Below are 15,001 nucleotides of genomic sequence, written 5' to 3'. Positions count from 1 at the left end.
CCCCACTCAGATGCTTACTAGCTTCATGATTATGGTCAGTTTCTCGAACTTCTCTCTGCCTCAGCCAGTGCATCTGTGAAATACGGAAATTGGACTCCATAGCCTCTAATGGTCTGTCAACTCTCAATCTAAGATTCTGTGATCTCTAGTTTTGCAAGGGAGGAGACTGAGGTCCAGGGAGTTTGTCTAAGGCTATATTCCTTAGACAACTTCTAATATAACTTAGAGGACGTGAAAATGTACATTCTCTGAAGCCAAACCTAGTATTCTTTCCACTATCCCATCTTTCCTAAAATTCACACTTTTAAGAAGGTATGTGCTATACACAAGGGAGTATTTACATTCTAAAGGAGTTGATTGGACCGGGCAGTGTTTAACTGCTTATGGTGGTGACATATTAGTCATTGATTGGCATGGAAGGATATTTTTGGACAGGAACCTTCCTGGCGCTTATTTAGCCACCTCTATGTTCTGCCTTTTCTTAAGATCAGTCTTTATAGCATCAGCAGCAAAAGTCTTGAGCTGAAGGTACAGAGTTTGACTGGCATTCAGGCTAGCAACTGGGTGGTGCTTTGTTGGTGGCCCAGAAAGCACTCCCTGACTTGCCTTTTTCTTCCACCCCAGACACATAGATAAATGATTAGAAGTTCCTAAAAGATCCAGTAATATCCCCTCCCTCAATTTGTCCTTCCTCTGCCACCCTTTTAGCCCTCACCAGCTTTGGTTTATGGTACTGGAAAATTCTACATTGCAGAGAAAAGGGAGGGGCTGTGCGTCAGCCTCTTTTTTAGACAGGGTCATCCATAGTTAGTGTGGCACTGCCAGTACACCACTTCCAGACCAGCTGTAGAATCAAGGTGAATTTTTCATCTTCCCTTCTCAGGTCTTTGGTGTAGTCTTTGGGCCTCAATTTACTCATGTGTCAAAAATGAAGAGGTTAAACTCGGTGACCTCTTAAGGTCTCCTCTATCTCCAGATCTGATCCTAATCTCTTTTTTCCTGTCCTTTTCCATAAGACAAACAAAATTGAGGCCCAGAACCCTAATAAATAGCATACTTTAGCTTTGGAAGAGAGCTGGCTCTTGGTTCCTACCATCTTGCCTTCAGCTTCACTACCCCTGATGATTGGAGGTGTCTGGAGTGACTTCATATTGACTGTCCTTGAGGGAAGGTAGTGTTTAGTTCTTGTCTTTGTCTTCCTAGAACCTAGCACAGCACCTGGTTCCTTTTTTTTTTTTTTTTTAAAGCAGATCTTATGTTTTCATTGATATAGGGAATTCCTTTTTTTTTTTTTTTTTTTAAAGAAACTCCTACTAGTGCAGATGTAGTCCTGCTCTACAACTCCATAGTCTTATTTGCCTGAAGTATTGAAAAGTTAAGTGATTTGGCAAAGCTGTGTTTCAAAGACAGTACTTGAACACAGGTCTTTCTGACTGACTAGCTTTCCATTATGCCAGGATGGTGCTCACCTGGCATACCTTAAGCTCTTGAATCCTTGTGAATTGATTGAAGATGTTCTAGTATAGCAGCAGGAGCATGAGATTTAGAGTGGGCAAATGGAATTTGATTTTGGAATTTTGCCATTTATTAGTCATGTGTCTTTGGACAAGTCATTGAACTACTGAGATTCAGTATCCTAAAATAGTAAAATTTGTACTAGTTATCTAACAAGCATAAACTGCCTATTTGCTATATTTTCTGAAGGTCTTGGCTTGGGCCTTGGCCTCCTGATTGCTCTTCCTCAGAGTTTCATACTACCTAGATGTTTAAGGAGAAGGGGAAAGCACCTAGGAAAAAAGAGCTGGGCTAGTTTTCTCCAGTGTACACAGGCTAGACATTCAGGTACTCAGCATCACTTTCCTTGGAATTTCTTATTGGGAATAGTGACTAGGACCAGCCAATGACCATATCCTTAGAAGGAGAGGGAACCCAGGGAGTTAGCAGTGAGGTGGGGGTGGGGGAGCAGCACAGCTGCCTTCCTTGGTTCTTGGCAGTGATAGAATCAAATTCCTGGTAAGCACCCCACTCCCAGGGTCTAAAATAGTCGGCTTACTTGTTTCTTGATCCATTCTATAAATGAGAGAGAAAGACTAATGACTATGCTGAGAGTTATGCCATTACACTGATTTCTCAGGATTCTCTTTTGCCGAGACTCGGTTAGACCCTTTAGGTATTGGGGGTGGGGGGAAAGGGGGAGCTGCTTCTCCCCTGCCCAGCTCCACCCCAGGGAAAAGCTACTGCGGCAGTTCCCACGTCAGGCTTCAAAGTGTGACTCACTCCACTCTTTCTTCAGCATACCTCGAAAGCCCACAGCTCAGCATGCTCAGGGGAAGGAAGCTGAAGCCAAAGGGCCCAGCCTCTACTTGGAGGATTCTGGGCACTTCCCAGTTTGGGTTCTACATAAAAGCAAGGGGTGGTTCGCTAGTGGGAGTTTTGATGGGTTCGTCTTCTCAGGGAGCCAAATGGGATTTCGTTTCTTTGGAAGGTGGTCGAAGGGAGAGCAAAGAGAAACCTCCCCCATCCTCATCCCAAGCTCCAAAAGGGGTCATGGTGTTGTCCAGTACAGGCACCCCCACCTAACAGACAGTATGGGTGGGTGGGTGTCCGGAAGACAGGAATGAGTGTTGTTAAGGTTGTCAGAGCTGCCCATTCAGATGAGAACAGGATTCACGTGGCAGACCCAGGAGGGAGAAAAGCCTAACCTGAGTCTCTTGCTACCCCTTCCAGACTCTGGGATTCCATGTTTACTTGATGGAGAGGACTCCTGGGTTGGGGCCCTGGAAGGGCAAACTGGGGTCCGAGGTCACCTCTCCATTGGATTCATTTATGAGTGTTCTTTGAGTACCTGCAACGTGGCCAGGGCTATTTCTTTGGCCTGCTGCAGAGCAAGGGCAAAACCTCCTGATTTGGGGCAGTTGGATCTCTGCATGAGGGCTGTCTACCAGCTTAGTAGCTGTGTTCCCAGCTTGGCTTTGACTCTCAGCGTGCAGACCTATCCTTGCAGGCCACGAGTCTGGGTGAGCTTGGCTTCATGGCCTCAGGCCATCCTCTGCTCCTCTGTTCTGGTGGGCTCTCTGCCTAGACCTTGGGGGGAGGAGGAGGCCGGCCCCAGCTCAGCTGCCCGATCTGAACTTCATTTCTTTCCCTACCTCCTAGGGGCCCCTGAGCTTTCTGGGGAAAGGGTCTTGGTTCTGACCTGCTCCTCTCCTCCCCCCACCCCACCCCCTCTGCCCCAGTGTCTTGCTCTTGGCCCTATCCCTGGGGCCAGGGCAGGTCAGCACATGAAGCCACAGCTTTCTCCCTGGCACATTGCCTCCCCTTTCCAGTTTGCCGAGTCAGGGCTCCGGGGTGGGGGTCGCCCACGCTGATCAGACTGGTTTATGGCAGGGAGGGGAGTCCTTGAGACGATTCCCAAAGCCCTTCCCCCCCACACCCCCAGTTAGCCCAGTCCTTCCTGTGGGCACTGACTGGGTGGGGGGGGGGGTAGGCTGTGCTGGGCAGTGCTCAGCTCAAACTCGGACCCTAGTCCTCTTGAAGTGGGCATTTAGAGTAATGGCTAGGGGAAGGCAAGCTTCAGGAAACCTGAGCCCAGCTCCCGTTTGGGAATTTCAGGGTTAAATCCTAGCCCAGCAGGGACTCTAACTCTGTGTTCTTTAGAGTGGAGTGTATGTGAATAACAATAGCAGTGGGGGAAATTAAGAAGGAAAGGGTGGGAAGTGGGGATGGGCTGGCCTTGAGGGGAGGCAGAAAGGAATAGGGAAGCCTAGGGGCCAGGATTGGGTTTTCCTCGCCCTGCTTTTGGGAGAAGCTGGGCCCCTGTGGGCTACCCACCAAGATCCAGGGTCTGCTGAGTTGGGGCTTAAGCTAGAAATTAATCTTGTGTCTTGGCTGCAGCTGCTATTTGACTTTCTTGGAGGGCAGATATGGTCTGACAGGGAACAGAAATTCCAAGAGTCCCTCTGACCAGTTGGATTCACCTTATCTATTGGCTCTTCAGGTCTGGGGGGGGGGGGGGGGGGGGTGGATTTCCTCCCCAGTGCTTGTTAAGAAAAGGGTCCTGGGCTACCTGTCATATGCCAATGTGCATTGGAGGGGCTTTGGCCTAAGTAGGCCGTTAAGGAAGAATTTCCTATATCTGGTTTGTCCTTCTAGTGGGTCTGTGGTCCTAAATGTCTTCTAATTTAAGAAGCAGCATGATTTCATGGAAGGCCGTGGATAGGGGAGTCTGGAGACTCCTGTGTTCCAATTCTAGCTTTGATACTTCCAGCTCTAGGCAAGCCACTTCACCTTATTTTCCTCATGTATTAAGTAGTCATAGTAATACTAACACTCCTCACCTCATGCGTTAAAAGTACTATATGAATAAGTTATTATTAAGCTGCAATAATACCAAATCACTGGACTTGCCAGTAGAAGGGAAGGGCTCTTGCCCCCTAACTTGTATTTGACTTGTTCTTTGCCTCTTCCTTTTCCTGAATCCCTTTGTGTTTAAACAGGGATTTAAGGCATCTGCTTCTGGGTCTGTGACTTGGACCTGCTTCTATGTGTACATGCACCCACACCAGGGCTGAAGGGTCCCTGGTGGCCAGCTTTCCAGCCTGCTCTTCACCTTAGCTGCCCTTCCCAGGGAAACTGGAGCCTCTGGGGCCAGTTTTGGTGATGGCTACACAGGGTTAGGTGACAATTTTCTGTCCTATGGGAATCCCCATAGCTTAGGTGCCAGGTAAGGAGCAAAGTTCTAACTCCCTGAAATCCTTAACTTCATAGAATCTAGACTCTGGAAGATCTAACTTAGGATGGTTAGTACTGTGGCTGGAACCTTTGGAGAAGTGAGTAGAACCTGGTGGAAAGAGTGGTTAGAATAAGTGGGCAGAAAGGACCAGATCATCCTTTACCCAGAAATGCCCTACTCCAAAATTACCCATCCCAGCATCCCTCATTTGTAGGAAGGTAGATACTCTCTTACAGATTTTTTTTTTTACCTTGAAAAGTCCTTGGAGGTCATCTGGTTCTAAACTAAAGCCCAGACTCAACATCTCTCTCTAGTTCTTCTTTTACTCCTAAATTGAATTATTGCTATCTAACCCTCCTAGGAACCCTTCTGTTCTCATTGGAACAGGGGACACTGTCACCCAGAGCCACACAAGCTTTTACTTAGTCCTTGGTACAGAGTCCCCAAAACAAATGAATTGGAATACAGTAGAATACTAGGCTGGGTGCTCTTCCCATATTTCCTTTTTACTTTACCTTAGTCCCTGGGTCTACTTCTCTTCCATATCTGAATGAATAGTCTCTTCTCTTTTCTCCTATGAACATGGTTGGGAGCCCTGGGCTAGTAGAGTAATGAGGGAAATGAGTTTTTTGAGGAGAGTATATCTTCCTTTGGTTGAGATAAAAAGCAGAGGCCATCAGGACCAACCCTGTCAATCAATGCTTTGAAAAGAAGAGAATTCAAGGGCAAAAAATCTAGGCTTAAAAAAACTAGTGTGTCAAAGTCCTGCTAGTGAGAAGAATGGAGCTAACAGAGATGATTAAAATTTGGAAATGACTATGAGGAAGAGTTAATGAAGATGGGAAAGGGCTGTGAGTGGGGGAGCTGTGAACTTAGTCTGGGGCAGAAAGAGAGGGAGTGATAAAACTGTTAGACTTGAGAATCAGAGGAACCTTAGTTCCAGTCTTCTTTGTCACTTATTAGCTTGTAATCATGGGCAAGTTAGTTGTTAACCTCTGTGTGCCTCAGTTTCCTCATCTGCAAAATGGGGCTAACAAAACCTGTATAGTATCTACTTCACAAAGTTGTAAGAATCAAATGAAATGGTAGGTATAAAGTGCTATGTATAATCATCAGTTATTGCTATTGATGTCTCTCCTGCAGGTCCAGAAGCCGCTCTATGACGCATGCTCGGAGGAAGTCTCTGCCCCTGTTGAGCTCTCTCCCTACTGGCCGGGAACCACTTCGGGTGGAGGGCAAGAGGATGGAGCGGCAGGAGGGCAATGAGCCAGGGACTGCTCCAGAGGTCCCTAGCCTCCCCAGTCTCCAGGACCTTAGAAAAAATTACCCCCTTCGCAAACGGCTCCTGGGCCCAGGCAAGCCTAAGACCTGCAAAGTGCTATTGACCCGCCTGGAGCATGTGGCTAGTCCCCGGGGCAAAGAGGCCTCCAGTTGGGCTGAGGAGCTGCAGCCACTACCACCTGGCTTGCCTGAGACTCCTGTCCCAGGCAAAGGTGAGACAGGTGGGGAGCAGGATGCTGGGACTGATAACACCCTTCCAGAGGAACCACGAAAGCGACGTCTGGCTTCTCTCAATGCTGAAGCCCTCAATAACCTGCTCCTAGAGAGGGATGATGGGGCCGGACTTGCTGCTACCCGGCGATGCCGAGCAGAAACCAGGAGGGCCCGGGATAAAGTAAGTGGGAGTTGGGCCTCACCAGAGAAGCCAGTACCCAAAAGCTTTAAGGGACGGAGCCGACCCCGGGCAGGAAGACTCAAGGGTAGTAGCCAGGATATTCTGCCTGAGGAAGTATTTGAAGACAGTGCCCGCCGGGAAGGCGATACTGCTCCCAAGAGACTGGCCAGCCTGAATGCAGCAGCTTTCCTCAAGCTGAGCCAGGAGCGGGAACTGCCACATCGAGCCCCCCGAAACCACACCGATGGGGATGTTCGGCCTGACGCCATAGGCCCCAAGACCCTGAGGCTTAAATGGGCCAAAGCCAATCGGAAAACCTGCCTGAAGGCTAGGCAGGAAGCTGGTCTAGTGGGGACTGAGGGACTGCCCAGCTGGCAAATACCCCCTGAAGGAACCTGGCCTCCAGCCTCCTCTTCTGGCTCCCCTAGGTTATGTGGCAAAGGAGAAACCCTACCTTATGAACCCTTGAGCCACTCTTATGAGAGCCCTGGGGACCTGTACCACCGGCTGCCCCTGCTGATGGGCGGGCAGGCTGCCATGAAGCCAGAGTATGGGCGCCCGGGAGAGAAGTCTCCCACTCCCAAACAAGATCTACACCAACCCTCGTTCCCTCTCCCCCAGCTGCCCCCGATGCCCGTGCCCGGCAACCACTCTGACTTCGGCTGCTTCTATGGTGGCCCTGAGCTTACCACATTGAGTGGGGTCTACTTGTACTACGGTCAAAGCGGACTGCAGTGTGGGGGCTACTCGCCCTGTCCTGTATTCCCAGAGGGGGGAGAGATGTCCCCTTCTGCCCCTTGTGAAGGGCTTCTGGTGGCCCCCAGCTCCCTGCCCACAGGGACTCCTTTCCAGCACCCTCCCTGGTGTTCATCACGCTACTGCTGTGGAGAAGGAGAAGGAGGAAATGGCTACAGCCTCTGCGGGGTTCTCCCCGTGCCCCTTAATCATGTCAGCAGCCTCCATGCCACTCGAAGCAGCTGTCCCTACAAAATGCCTTTTGCAGCAGGTAAGATGTCCCTGAGAAAGTTGTTTGGCTTGGGGCGAAGGATTTCCATGGAGACCTCTTTCTTTCTAGTCTTTGCCTATGGCATAGGGTCCCAGGAGTTTCCTCTAGGCCTATAGCAAGATGACAGACTGGTCATGAGGAGATGCTGCCAGTAGGAAAGCCTAACCCTAAGAAGAGAGGACTTGTGGTTCTGGCATTCTCGGGGAAGGTCCTGTCTCCAGGGCACAGTACCTCAGTTTTATTCTTTCTGCCTTGTTGGGCACCAGACTGCTTACACGTATCTGACAACTGAAGCTGTGCCCAGCTTATCTGCCAGGACTTGATGGTGAATAGCACGTTATGATCACTGGGTAGTCTGTCAACAGTCAGCAGGCATTTCAAATTACTTATTGGGTATTTGCCACCGGGTCAAAAACCATGCCTGCCCTCAAAGAGTTTACATTCTAATAGGAGAGACAATTTGTAAACAACCAAGTCTATGAAAAATACACAGGTGTGTGTGTGTGAATACATATAGACACATTTTTATATGTGTATGTATACACACACACACACACACACACACACACACACACACACACACACACGATGGAAGTAATCTAAGAGGAGAAGGAATAGCAGCTGGGGGATCAGGAAAGACCTCCTATAGAAGGAACTTGTACTACTGTCAAAGCTTTTGGGTCCCCCAAAATGCAATGCAGTATCCCTAAGACCTAAAACAGGCTTAGTTCCTGTGTCCTCTGAGGTGTTCATTGGAGGGACCTGTCTACTGGTAGATTTAGAAGAAGACGCCTGTAGTTTTGTAACATATGTTTTCCATAACCTGACTGTATAACCAAATGTTACCATAACGATTCAGAACTCTGCTGTAACATTGACTGATGAGGGGCAGGGCCTCTCTGGCAGCCTAGCAGACTGCCCTCCAAAAGCTGCTTTTGCTAATATGTTTTTGTAGAAGCACTCGAGTTTTGGGGGGTGGGGGGCACAGTGCCAGTGCCTTTTGAGACGTAACTTTGCCTTCTGAGCATGTTGGTCTTGCCATCTTTTGTCCTTTTCTTCTCTGCTTCTCCTTTTGGGAGCTGAATCCTTTGGCTACCTGCTGCAAGCTTGTGTTGACCATGGTTTGTGGCCAAAAGGATTCATGTGGAGACCTGAGCTCTGGACAGGAAAGGTGGCTCAGGCCTGGGATGAGGAGTAGAGAAAGACCTTAAAGTGAAGGCAGCTTTGTCTGCAAGCAAATTGGCTTTGGTGCCAGGGCCTGTTGCCCTCCCTTACATGTTCTCTTAGTGTGGGGGCTCAAGTAGGCCACTCCCTTTGGGAAGTCTGGTAGGTCAGGATTCCCACAGCTTAAGTGTAGTAGTACCCAAGCCCATGGCTTTGGCTCTTGTTTTCTCAATGAGACACAAATGCCTCAGAAAATGTGTTCCAGGCCTGATAAATCTATCTCTATTATATCTTTTTTTCCTACCAGACTAATTAGGGGGAAAACAGAGATAGATGGTAGAAGTAATGTCTGGCAGGAAAAAAAATCTTCCCTCAAGAATAGGAAGAGTATAGTCCCTCAAATTAGAAAGAATGGGGAGTTCTTGTTGGTCTTAGAGCCTATAGCCTGATATTGCCCCTTTTCCGAAAATATGATCATCATCAATCTCCTCCTGAGACTAAGCCATCAACAGTCTCTGCTTCTGTGTAAAGTTGATGTCTTTAATAAGAGTTAGAGAAACTTCCTTGTCTAGGTAGCCTCCTCATGGGCAGATCTCTCCCAGCATAGCATTCCACTTGGGCAGCCTCACTGTGGTCCAGGAAGCTTTAGTCCAGAGGCATTTCTACTTTATATCTCTAGCTTGTTCGGTTTTAGCCCAGGGGCAAAATGAGGAGCAGTTGGTAGAAGTTACAGAGAGATAAATTTAGGTTTGACTTCAGGAAAAATGTCTTGTATAGGGAGCTTTCCAAAAGTGGACCCAGCTGCTTCAGGATACAGTACACTCCCTCTCATGAAGGTCTTCAAGCAAGGCTGGATGATCCCAAATTGCTTATGTTGTAACACAGATTCTTTTCTGGGTGTGAGTTGGATGAGATGACTGTTGAGGTCCATTCTACCTCTGAAATTCTATGATTCTGCTTACTAGAGAGAATTGGGGCAAGAAATGGCAGCAGGACTTCTGGGGTCTCATCTTCCAAGTTCAGTCACTGACTACACGTAGTTCCTTCTCTCTCCTTCCTAGGGAGGTGACCAAATCAGCTGGGGCAATAACTCACTCATCATTTCAAGTGGCTCTGCCCTGCTTCAAGGAGCCTGAGCTGTCAAGGAGGCACTGAGTTGGGTCTTTCCAGTGGCTCCCTCTCCACCCTCTCTACAGAAGTCTATAAAACAACTTTATAGACCAATGGGCTCTGACCAGACTGGTTGTTCCAGGTCCCATGTTAGGTTAGAGCCCTGAAAAATGAGGGCAGGGTTCTTCCTGACTCTCCTGCTACCTTTCCTTCCTCTCCTCCCTACCCCACCCCAGGCAGGAAATATATGGCTTCTCTTGTTTTGCCCACCTTTTGCTATTCACAGTCACTTTGGCGCTCTACTTTCATAACTAATAGCCTAAAACTCTTTTACTCTGTGCAAAGCTCTGATGGTTCTTCTGTGATTGTGACTCCAAACTTTTTCTTTTAGTTCAAGGTCTAAGCAATTTGGCAATGTCTGGGGTGAAAGGGACCACAGATTATTTTCCCCTCTTTCTCCCTGACATTCTCCCTTCCTCTTCCATTAGAGGGCTGCAGGTCTCTGGACCAGCTGGACCTCACGATCCCTGTGGCTGGCCATCCAGCTTCGCCTGCCCACCCCCTCTCAGGATGTCCTGTGCCCAATGTGCCGCCTGCAGCTGAGCCCGTCCCCCATCTGCAGACACCCAATTCGGAGCCCCAGACAATGGCCCGGTCATGCCCACAAAGTGCAAAGCCTCCTAGTGGCTCCAAGTCTGGCCTGCGCACGGCACCCAGTTGCCTGCACCCCACTGAAACCAAGGCAGTGAGTGGGCACAGCCACACGAAGCAGCAACGCATCCAGCGTCGTCGGGCCACCAATGGCTGGGTGCCTGTGGGGACTGCCTGTGAAAAGGCTGTATATGTCGTGGTGAGTACCTAAAACCTGGAGAGGGGAGGCAAGGGACAGAGGGCAGAATTCTTTGGAAGATCATAATACTCTTTGGGACATTAAGCTCTGAAAAGTGAAGGTGATTCTGAACCATTCTCACCTCCTATTCCCATGGTTCCTGGCATAGACTCATAGGAACTAGTGAGTTCCAGAATGGGACTGTACAAAGCACCTGAAGCAGTTGTAAGTATGGTAAAATGAATACTGGATTTGAAGTCAGAGGACAGGTTCCAGTCATAATTCTGCTACTGAGTGGCCTTGGGCAAGGCACTTAATTTCTCTGAGCAAAGCAGGAGTAATCATAGGTATTCGATTCTTTCTGCCTGCCACTAATTCTCTGGACATCCTTTTTGATTCTCTTCCATAGGAAAATGGTTATTAGATTTCTGGTAAAAATGGCAACTTGAAAGGCTCCAGTCAAGTGTAGCTTCCCATGAGAAACAACATAGCAAAGATGTTTACTTTGTTGATGGAAATATTCTACATACTCAAAGGAAAACCAGTAAACTCTTCAATCCAGGCCAGGATTTCACAAGGAGATGGCCAGAAGCCTGTGGGCACTCTGGTCAGGGTCACCCCACGGGAACCTAGAGCCAGCATGATCTCTGGTAAACATGATTGAAGCCAGTGGGATCTCAGGAGCCACAGTAGGGGACAAAGCCAGCTCCCTGTGGGTGACTTCCCAAAGAAAAAGAGACAGGGCAGAAGTGCCTTAGCAGACAGAGCTATGGGTCTCTCTAGTAAGACTGAAGCCAATGAGATGGCCAATATCCAATAGTCACACTAGAGGATCAGGGACATGGAGTTGGAACCAAGTCCAGTGACCATATTGGACTATCAAGAGTTAGAGGCAGAAGACAGGGATTGAGCCCTAACACCTTATCCCAGACCTAGATTATGGAAAACAGGCATAGAAAGGGATCAGGACCCAGCCACCTCATCCAGAACATTGGAAGGGTATTATTAGAGACAGAGCCAAGCCCTACTCACTCCATCAGAGAAGGAAGAGGGGTGTTCCTATCACAAAGTCTTAATCTAGGAATTTAGGCCGGAGACATGAGCAAACAGAAGAAAACTGCTAATACACTGAAGAATTCTGTGGATTAAAAACCCAAGAAGTAAATCCAGAAGAGAGTAACTCCACAAGAACTATAAGGGGAAAAAATGGCTTGGCAATGAGGATTCTAGGAATGGCTAGAAGAAATGAAGCAAAACATTTTAAAAATGCAATTAGAGCTCTTGAGGGAAAAAATATTAGAATGAACAGCTTAAAATGAAGGCAAAAAATCATGTCTCAAATAGTCGGCAACCTAAAAAACAGAATGGAACAAAAAGAACTCAGTGATTAACGGAGACACAAAATAATAGAGCAAAATCAAAAGACTAAAAAATTAGAATATGTTAGAGTATCTACCATCAAAAATAAATGACTTGGAAAACAAGGCAAGAAAAGATAATTTAAGGATCATTAGACCTCCTGAAAAGCACAATCATGCCAAAAACAAACAAACAACCCACAAAACAAAAAGATGATATGTCTCAAAAAATCACAAGAGGGGGCAGCTGGATAGCTCAGTGGATTGAGAGTTAGACCCAGAGATGGAAGGTCCAGGGTTCAAATCTCAGACACTTCCTAACCGTGTGGCCCTGGGCAAGTCACTTAACCTCCATTGCCTAGCCCATACCACTCTTCTGCCTTGGAACCAATACCCAGTATTGATTCTAAGATGGAAGATAAGGGTTTAAAAAAAATCACAAGAAAGCTACCCAGGATTATTAGAATTAGAGAATAAAATTAAATTAGAATTAATTAGAATTAGAGAGTAAAATTAAACCAAAATCTTCTTGTCACTTCCTAAAAGAAATGTCAAATTGAAATGTCATAGCCCCAAACAAGAAAGTAGGGAGAGGAAATGATGGAATGGCATAGGTTAGAAATAAGGGTGAGGGAACAAATGTCATTGAGGTAGGATGACTAGTGCTCTGAGCCCCCAGGGTTGGTCCCACAGATTTTCTTATGTCATTTCCCAATTTTACTCTGATATGAGGTGTTCTCTCCTACCCTCATCCTTGAAAAGGAGATATTCTACTCTGAAACTGCGAAATCTGAAACCCACATGTCATTCCCTAGAATGAACCAGCACCAGCTATCCGAAAGAGCTACCAGGCAGTGGAGCGTGATGGAGAAATGATCCGCGTCCGAGATACAGTCCTTCTGAAGTCTGGACCACGAAAGAAATCCATGCCCTATGTGGCCAAGATCTCTGCTCTTTGGGAGGACCCAAAAACAGGTATTAACTTGGGGAAAGGAAGTAAATGGCACCTAGAATTTGACACTGGGTTGAAGCCCTTGTGGTTAATGTCTCAAGCTATGGAAGATAATATCTCAAAGATTGAACACCTCCTTAAGATTTCTGTCCATACCCCTTCAGGCCCAAGCATCTATCCTGTCTCCCTCGAAGGTGCTCCCATACCATCAACTCATCCTCAGATACCAGATTCCAGGCTAGGCTCTGGGAAAGGGGTTGGGCACTTGTAGGAATCATGAGGAGTCATTAGCACAATCTAGTTCAAGCAAAGAGCTCTAGTCAGAGTTGACAACAGCCTGAGAACTTGAAGCCCACCTTTCTGGGATTGCCAGGTTCATCCCCAAGCACGCCTGTTATCTTTCCACAGGAGAGCTGATGATGAGCCTACTGTGGTATTATAGACCGGAACATACTCAGGGAGGCCGAAATCCCAGCATGCATCAGGTGAGTATGAGGAAAAGAAAGTGAACAGTGGGGCTATCCTGTGTGTCTCTGGGATGGGAGGAAGAGAAGTGTGGAATGGGGTAGGGTGGGCAAGACCTGGCTTTCTTTTTTAAACTAGGCATTTTCTTGGTGCCTCCAGAAAGGACCCATCTCTACAAGATTGGGATGGAGTCTTACCATTCCCTTCCAGCTCCCCCCTGCTGGGCCTTTCTAGTTTTTAAGGGAAAGGGAGCAGCAAGACCTATTTTAAAGAGAAAAATGGGTCCAGGAGGACCGTGGAACCTGCTGAAAGCTCCTTTTGGTGACAGCTTCTAGCCTAAAGATTGCAGAAGGGGGTAATCCAGCTAGAATTGGGCAGGGAGGGGGATCTGCCTTGTCACAAAGCAATGGAGTCGGGGCAGGACAAGTAACCCCTCTTTCCTGAAGTTTGAGTTGATGTGAAAAGCAGGGTGGAAGGAATCATGGTCCCTCTTTGACATTCCGGTTGCCCAAGTCATCCTGTTCCTCCCCAGTGAGCTTCAGTTCTCAAGGAAGATTGAGAGCAAGGGAAGAAGACCCAAAAGTAAATGTTGAGATACCTGCTTCTATTCTTGGTGCTGCTCCCATTCTCCTGAGGTTCTAAGGCCACCCTCACCTCTCCACTTGTTTTCTGACTTTAACTGGTCTAGGATTGGCCATTTCAGATGAGGCGGGGACTCAAGATGGTCCTGGAGACCCCACCCACCCATGATGGCCTCTTCAGCTGTCTGGGTAGAAAGGGACTGTGTCCCCCTCCTACCCTTTTGAAATTGCCCTGGGCCCAGGACTCTGAGATACAATATCAAGAACACCCCAAAGGCTCCATACAAAGCTCAGGGAAAGGGAGCAGAACTCTCCCTGGAGAGAATAGAGTGATGATCCCTCTTCACTTGCCTGCTCAAGTTTTGGCTGCAGAAAGTAACTCTCAGTATCTGACCTCTCACTTCCTTCCCTTCTACCCACTGGCAGAATGAGATCTTTGCATCCCGCCACCAGGATGAGAACAGTGTGGCCTGCATTGAGGAGAAGTGCTACGTCCTGACGTTTGCAGAGTACTGCAGGTAGGGCTTCCCTCTGACCTCCTGGCTCTCTGAGGGGAGCCTCTTCTTGCCTCAGCTGGAGGGAGAAGGGTGGCCCAGGGCTCTGAGGGGGCCTTTCCCCTTTCCCTGTGGGGGAGACAACTGTGCTGTGCCTTCATGGTAGGCTGAGGAGAGCCTGGGCAGGTTCAGAGTTGAGCTGTCCCCAGATGGGGTGGGGTGGTGGGGGGGAGAGGAGCAAGATGTGAGGTGGGACTCTAGAGCCCCATCATGGCTGTGCTGTCCCCCACAGATTCTGTGCCTTGGCAAAACGTCGGGGTGAAGGTCTCCCTGGCCAGAGAGCAGCGCTGGTGCCCCCCTCGGTAGAGTACTCTACCCCACCCCACCGCACAGTGCCAGAAGACACAGACCCTGAACTGGTGTTTCTTTGCCGCCACGTCTATGACTTTCGACATGGCCGCATCCTCAAGAACCCACAGTAGCCGCTCATCCCCCAGCTCAAGGGGAAGAGCTGGCAAGGGGCACCTGGGTGGGGGGGTCCCCACTTGCCAGACTGGCTTCCCCAGGGCAAGGATGGCAGCAGCTCAAAGCACAGCACTTGGTTAGAAAGAGCAAAAGGGCCCCGGGGGAGGGGG

At 48.4% G+C, this 15,001-nt stretch overlaps 1 protein-coding gene across 1 annotated transcript; it reads left to right on the top strand.

Annotated features, from left to right (window-relative positions):
• Positions 1–5,891: 5,891 nt before the first annotated feature.
• BAHD1 (bromo adjacent homology domain containing 1) lies at positions 5,892–14,950 on the top strand. The gene is made up of 6 exons (XM_044662212.1): positions 5,892–7,413; positions 10,176–10,537; positions 12,690–12,849; positions 13,235–13,311; positions 14,299–14,390; positions 14,659–14,950. The coding sequence occupies exons 1-6, from the start codon at positions 5,892–5,894 to the stop codon at positions 14,846–14,848; spliced, it is 2,403 nt and encodes an 800-aa protein (XP_044518147.1). The 3' UTR covers positions 14,849–14,950.
• The last annotated feature ends 51 nt before the right edge of the window (positions 14,951–15,001 follow it).

This window comes from Gracilinanus agilis, chromosome 2 (assembly GCF_016433145.1).
Source record: "Gracilinanus agilis isolate LMUSP501 chromosome 2, AgileGrace, whole genome shotgun sequence".
NCBI classification, from domain to species: Eukaryota; Metazoa; Chordata; class Mammalia; order Didelphimorphia; family Didelphidae; genus Gracilinanus; species Gracilinanus agilis.
Note: the sequence above shows the minus strand (reverse complement) of the source record. Positions and strands in the feature narration are given on the sequence as shown.